A 7,774-nucleotide genomic window follows, 5' to 3' on the forward strand; every position below is an offset into this window, starting at 1 on the left:
TGGCATAACTGGATGTCAATCTGTAGAAGAATGAAAATAGATCCATATCTATCACCATGCACAAAACTCAAGTCCAAATGGATTAAAGACCTCAATATCAGTCCAAACACACTAAACCTGATAGAAGAGAAAGTGGAAGTACTCTACAACACATGGGCACAGGAGACCACTTCCTACGTATAACCCCAGCAGCACAGACATTAAGGGCAACATTGAATAAATGGGACCTCCTGAAACTGAGAAGCCTCTGTAAAGCAAAGGACACTGTCACTAAGACAAAAAGGCAACCCACTGACTGGGAGAAGATATTCACCAACCCTGCAATTGACAAAGGTCTGATTTCCAAAATATATAATGAACTCAGGCAATTAGACTGTAAAAATCTAATCATCCCAATTATAAAATGGGGCACTGAGCTGAACAGAAAATTTTCAAAAGAAGAACTTCAAATTGCCAAAAGACACTTAAGGTCATGCTCAACTTCCTTAGCGATTAGGGAAATGCAAATCAAGACAACTTTAAGATACCATCTTACACCTGCCAGAATGGCTAAAATCAAAAACACCAATGACAGCCTTTGCTGGAGAGGTTGTGGAGAAAGGGGTACACTCATCCATTTCTGGTGGGAATGCAAACTTATGCAACCACTTTGGAAACAGTGTGGCGGTTTCTCAGGAAATTCGGGATCAACCTACCTCTGGACCCAGCAATACCACTCTTGGGAATATACCCAAGAGATGCCCTATCATACAACAAAATTATATTCTCAACTATGTTCATAGCAGCGTTGTTTGTAATAGTCAGAACCTGGAAACAACCTAGATGCCCTTCAATTGAAGAATGGATGAAGAAAGTATGGAATATATACATATTAGAGTACTACTCAGCAGTAAAAAAGAATGACTTCTTGAATTTTGCATGCAAATGGATGGAAATAGAAAACACTATCCTGAGTGAGGTAACCCAGACCCAAAAAGAGGAACATGGGATGTACTCACTCATATTTGGTTTCTAGCCATAAATAAAGGACATTGAGCTTGTAATTCGTGATCCTAGAAAAGCTAAATAAGAAGGTGGACCCAAAGAAAGACATATAGTCATCCTCCTGGAGATTAACTTTCATTGGGGGATGAAAGCAGACAGAGGCAGAGACCCAAATTGGAACACCGGACTGAAATCCCAAGGTCCAAATCAGGAGGAGAAGGAGAGAGATCATGAGCAAGGAACTCAGGACCGCGAGGGGTGCACCCACATACTGAGACATTGGGGATGATCTATCGGGAACTCACCAAGGCCAGCTGGGTCTGAAAAAGCATGGGATAAAACTGGACTAGCTGAACATAGTGGACAATAAGGACTGCTGAAAAGTCAAGATTAATGACACTGGGTTTTGATTCTACTGCACGTACTGGCTTTGTAGGAGCCTAGGCAGTTTGGATGTTCACCCTACTAGACCTGGAAGGAGGTGGGTGGTCCTTGGACTTCCCACAAGGCAGGGAACATGGACTGCTCTTCGGGCTGATGAGGGAGGGGGACTTGATCGGGGGAGGGAGAGGGATATGTGAGGCGGTGGTGGGGAAGAGACAGATCTTTAATAAATAAATAAATAAAAAAGAAAAAGAACTCTATTTTAGACAGGACCTAACTAGGGGGTTGAATGCAGTTCAGCAAAGTCATAAACATTCCCAAGAAACTGTGCCTACTCCGTTTAAAGTGACCCACCCAGGGTACTCAAACAACATCTGTTCACATCTGCTTGCTTCAAATGTCCTTGTAGGTACCTGATTAACCACTGTTTTGCCCTTGCAGTTAGTGCATGCTCAGCAGATGACTGGAGGATGTAACCATGGGTGGGTGTTGCTATCTCCATTAGATACCATTAGCCTATCAAAAACTAACAGCTGAGCTTTTCCTCACTTTCAGTCAATTGTCATATTGGATAAGTAATTTTGTATTTTGAGACTGTAACCTTGTGACTGCTTTGTAGTTTTTGTCTTTATAAACCCCTTACAAAAATAGATGGGGTCCTTCTCCCTCCATCTTCTGTGTCAGACTGTGAGGCAGAGGTCCTGTGCTAGCCCATACTTAATAAACAAAACCTTTCTTTTGCATTGGGAAGTGTGGCTCCCTGGTGGTCTTCTTGGAGAATCCTTGCACTCAGGCACCACACATGTTTGACCTTGGAAAAGCCTAAAGTGTTCGAATGGCACTGTCAAGCTCAGGTCAGGCAGACTCAGCAGGCTGCAATGGCATACAGGTTGTCACTGTTAATTAAATGGAGAACAGCTTGTTGGGAGCTGGAATTAAAAGGCTTTCTTTTAAAAAAGAAGAGCAATTTTAATAGCCAGAGAACCACATATCTGTACAACATGCAGCAGCATTCACACAACACACACTTGAGTAGAGCAGACTACTCTCATGCTCCAAAGAACAAGGTGTTACAAATGGACTCCTTTGCTGAATGATCCAGCGAAGTTTGTGGGGACATGATGCTTCATTTTGACTGCAACTGCTGAAAACAGGACCAGCTTGCACAGGAGAAAGCCAGACAGCCTTGGAAATGAATGCTGCCTAGTCTCTGTGGGCCTCATGTTGTACTCCGAAAAGTGAAATAATGGCTGTAAGATTCTATGTGGCCATCCTGTAATTCTAGTACTTGTGAGGCTGAGGCAGGAGATTGCCACAAGCTGAATCTAGCTTGGGTTATAAAGTGCGTTCTAGATAATTTTGCGTTACTAATCTTGGGCTATTTTTCTAACAGCAATAACAACAGGAAGAAATCCTGTAAGACTTTAAGAAACAAGAGTTGTTTATAATATTGCTTGAAATTCTAACATGCTGAAGAAAGTTTGATCATAATTGTATGACTAAATCAGCGATATTACCAAAATTATATATTAATTTATATATTTATTTTGTGATGATGTGATGTTCAGACCCCTCTGTTTTACCATAGGGAATGCTACAGTGTAGCCATTTTCCCCACACAAGCCACATTTGCCTGGCCAGCCTACTCTCAGGGAATCCAATTCCCAATGCTCCCCAATCAAAAGATGGCATTTTTTTCTCTCCCAGAAACCACACACCAAGAACTTCAAGAAGATTAGATGTCTTCCAATTTTTTTTGCCTTGCATCCAAAAGGCAGTCTTCAGTTCAAGCTGATCTGAAGGGGTTGTTGGAATTGAGGTATCGTCCATCATGTATGCAGAGGTATTATTATTAACACATGCAAGTGATCAGCATACCGAGTGAGGATGCCCCTATACCGCATACCTACAGCATAAAGTGTGCTTTGTGAGGCAAACCAGGTCTGTTCTGAAGCCCTGAGTTGTGAGGGCAAGAGGGAGGACTAGGTCTTGTAGAATTCATGGGTTGATTCACCGTGTGCTAGAATATGCTATGTTAAGCCCCAATCCTGGACTGCAGCAGTAACTGAACTCGTGTAAACTCCTACCTACAGCCTGAGTGTCATGTGCTGAGGAAGTTGGCTGCTTCTGAATGGAACAGAATTACTTTCTCTGCAGAAAGCATAAAGCCCTATGGGAAGACAGGTTTCTAATGTAAACTTGGAAAAAAAACCTGGAATTCCTTGGAATTATTAAGATAAACAGTTTCTGGAGAAGTAATGAAACTATGGAAAAGACAGGACATAGTTTAAGTTGTGAAAATACAAATAACTCACTGGAAATATTCAATAAAGATTGGAGATTCCATGATTTTTTTAAATTATAAGATGTAACAAAACTCATTTTCATACTAAGAAAAAGAAGTTTTGGCTTTTAGGACTAAGCATGTGAAGATTCCAGAGGCAGGAAATTCATTGTATAATATAATATCTTTAGTTTCTACTTTATGCAAAATGAGAATTACATGGTTTGAGTACAACAGACTAGAATGATATCAATCTGAAAACTACCCAAGTACATGCACTAATGCAAGTGTTTAGAGGAGTGAACAATTATAATCGGTACTGATAGCTATTCTCTTACGACCTTTTGAACCTAATTTAGTGATTTTTTTAAATAATATTTTATTACTATTAATTCTGTTCACAAATGTATCCCATTCTGTCATAATTATCTATATAGTGTACTATACATATTTTAAAACTAATTTATAATTTTCTCATAAATCACCTGGACTTTCTGAAATTGATTAATGCAATTATTTAATTTAGACAAGTGCAAAGCCAAACACTATTATTTGAAATAACTTAGAAGAAATGTGAACATTAAAGTCTAATTTTTTTATTTGTTTCAACTGGAGAAATGTAAACTACAATGCTACTCACTGTGTTTGCTTGTTAACAAAAACTGAGAAATAAATAGAACTAGAAAGACAAAGATTAATGAAACTTATTCTAACAAAAAACGGCTACACCTAAAAGCAATTATTTCTAGATTCTTGTTGGACAGTCACAGATCTTGGTTGCCATGGTGAAACTGTGCAGCCCTTCTGGACCTTTGAAGTCACTCTAGTGTCCATATGATGATGTTACTTTGATATTGCCATTGGCTTTGGGTTCCTTCTCTTTGTCAATACTACTACTACTACTCATGTGACATTTAGGAGACCACAGACTGTAGAGCTACATTTCTGTCAATGGTACTTTTGGGGAGTATTTACCATTTAGAGTTTAGAGTGATGATAGCCAGACCTATCTCTGGGCAGTAGTGCTTCAAACACAGTAGACATTTCAACTTCTCCATCTTAAAGCAACATCAATCTAAAGGGCTGTCAAAGTAGAAAATTTAATCTCTTGATGTTTCAAGAATTAGTAAAATGTGGGTTAAATTGACTGTATATTATTATAATAAGTTGGAGGAGTAAGAAACTTTACCTTTTAGTAAAGTTATCTTCGCAAGAGTGTTCAAGGCTCAGTGCTTAAGAGGGTAGGCAGTGGGGCTCTTCTTGTAGTTCTCACCCTCTGCATCTGGTCCTTACATCTTATCTTATGTAAGAACTGTTCTCAGTAAGATTTTCATTCTTACCAGCCTCTTAGTCAGAAGACTTGTATAATATCTTTCTTTGTGTAAAACACATACTTGTTTACCAGTAAAACTCATTTGTTCTCTGCTAACTTTAGCCTGACTTTCTGTTACACTAGCTGGAATATGTTAATAATTCCAAGTACATGATCAGTATTTTGCAGTTTTCTCATCTTGAAATAGCAACAAAACCTCACTTGATGCAGCTTTTGTTCTTATGGTAAAGTAAATATATGGAACCAACAAAGTTTAAAGGCATTTTTCTAGATTCCAAGAATCCCTTTTCTTTTAGCCAAGATTACTGTATGAGGAAATATTTCAATGATATTTTAATTGGAGTTATAGAGTGTACAACAGACATAAGAATCTTTCATCAGTGAGACAGGCAAGTGATTAATATAAAACAATATTTTAATTTTTTATACAATAATTGGTGCTGCTGTTGGTGATCTGGAGCAGGTCCTGCGATGGAGAATGTATTCATTTTGCTGGGGTCTGAATTCACAGTTTTATGCTCCTATAACCTTTCATTTGAATGTGTTCATAGTGTGCTGGAACATAATATAAGGGGAGTGAGAAAGGTAGGCTGTTTTAGTTCCCACCTTACTGGACTGTAGCTGGAGAACTGCGTCAGTTTGTCACATTCTCCTGGGTTCAGGAAGAATGAGAAACACAGGATTATATGTGTAGTGCTGTTTTGTGGCACAGTGTTTGGTAACAAGCTATGTGTAGCCTGAATCACCAGTTGTTAAGAACAATGAATGATATATGTAGCTTCCCATGTAGATCAGCTAAGCCACTTTCTCAGGCTAGCTGTGTTAATAATATACTATGTAAGTTAAAGATTCAAAATAAATTTTCATGAAAAGAACTTTATAGATATTGAGAATTTTGTCTCAGTCTCTGCTTCTCTCTCTCTCTCTCTCTCTCACACACACACACATACACACTGATGGTTAATCACAGAATATTTGAAAGCAGTATTGAATGTTTGGAAAACTAATTGTGAACAATTTCCTTCATTGTGTTAAACTTAACATGAAACCACCTAGGCAATCTATACACATGTTATTCTTTGTTCTTTTCTTCAATAATTTGATACCAGGTTTTTTTAAACCCAAAATATCAGGGTGGAGCAGAATGTAAAACAGCAGGAAATGATGGGTTTCTGTTATTTAATGAATGGTTTTACAATGCCCAGGTTCTGGACAGAGCTTTGGTAGAGAATCTAACCAACAAGAATCCCCAGTGTAGCCTACATGTGTTGTGCAGATGTAAAAGGTATATTTTAGAAATGACTGGACTTAAGAAAAGCATATGTAAGTAATTGTAGCTATGAGATAAAAAATATAAAACGGTTCATTCCATACTAAATATTATGATTTGTTTGACCAAATAAATTTATACCTATCATAATATACCCACTCTGAGACCCTCTATGAGACACCTAGTAGTAAATACAAATTATATGTCAACTAATTTTTTATGTAAACACATATAAAAGTAAGCATAAGACTTTACTACTTTTTTTCTAATTAAATAACCATCTCTTTCTAGGTAAAATAGGAGGAGACATGATGGAAAATGAGAACCACACTTTCAGCAGTGACTTCATCCTTTTGGGTTTGTTCTCGTCTTCCCAAACGAGTCAGGTGTTTTTCTCATTTATATTTTTCATTTTTATTATGACTATAACAGAAAATGCCCTCCTCATCTTTCTAATCCACAGGGATTCTCGACTCCACACCCCTATGTATTTCCTGCTCAGCCATCTTTCCTTCATGGATATCTTGCACATTTCCAACATTGTGCCTAAAATGATTGCTGACTATTTGTCAGGCAGCAGAACTATTTCCTTCGCAGGCTGTGGCTTCCAGATATTTCTGTCCCTCACTATGCTAGGTGGCGAGTGCCTTCTCCTGGCAGCCATGTCCTATGACCGATATGTGGCCATCTGCCATCCACTTCATTATCCTGTGCTGATGAGGGACAATACCAGTGGGCTCCTGGCTTCAGGTTCCTGGCTTGTGGGGGTTTTTAACTCCATAGTCCACACATCTTTAACACTCCACTTTCCTTTTTGTCACTCAAGAGCTATTGATCACTTTTTCTGTGAAATTCCTGCCATGTTGAAGTTGTCCTGTGTAGACACAGCACGTTATGAGCGAGGAGTTTATGTCAGTGGCATCATTTTTCTACTGATTCCATTTTCAATCATCTCTATAACTTATGTGCAAATTCTCCTCACAGTCTTCCAAATGCAAGCAGGGGCCCGACAGAAGTCCTTGTCCACCTGCTCCTTCCACATGGTTGTGGTCATAATGTACTATGGGCCCTTCATTTTCACATATATGAGACCTCGCTCATACCACACTCCAGGCCAGGATAAGTTTCTGGCAATATTCTACACCATCTTGACACCCAGCCTCAACCCCATAATCTACAGCTTTAGGAATAAAGATGTCCTCATGGCCGTGAAAAACATTGTCCAAAATAATTTTCTGAATAAAAAATGAATAGAAAAATACCTGCAATCTTTGTCTTTTATAAACTCTCATTCTTAGCTTGGTTCATACATTTACTTGAGAAAAATGTGTAATTGTGCACAGGTATATATCAATATCCATATTCAGATGCCCCATGGTAAAGTCACGCTATGCTGTGATGAGACAACAAAACGTGTCATCTAAGAAGGTTGTATATGTTGTCTACAAACTATTCTAGCATTTTTTTTTTGGTTTTTCGAGACAGGGTTTCTCTGTAGCTTTGGAGCTTGTCTTGGAAC

At 38.5% G+C, this 7,774-nt stretch overlaps 1 protein-coding gene across 1 annotated transcript; it reads left to right on the forward strand.

The window, feature by feature from the left end:
- Positions 1 to 6,563: 6,563 nt before the first annotated feature.
- On the forward strand, positions 6,564 to 7,505 carry LOC142839684 (olfactory receptor 2AJ1-like). Its single transcript, XM_075955932.1, has one exon. The coding sequence runs from the start codon at positions 6,564 to 6,566 to the stop codon at positions 7,503 to 7,505; it is 942 nt and encodes a 313-aa protein (XP_075812047.1).
- The last annotated feature ends 269 nt before the right edge of the window (positions 7,506 to 7,774 follow it).

This window comes from Microtus pennsylvanicus, chromosome 1 (genome assembly GCF_037038515.1).
Source record: "Microtus pennsylvanicus isolate mMicPen1 chromosome 1, mMicPen1.hap1, whole genome shotgun sequence".
NCBI classification, from domain to species: Eukaryota; Metazoa; Chordata; class Mammalia; order Rodentia; family Cricetidae; genus Microtus; species Microtus pennsylvanicus.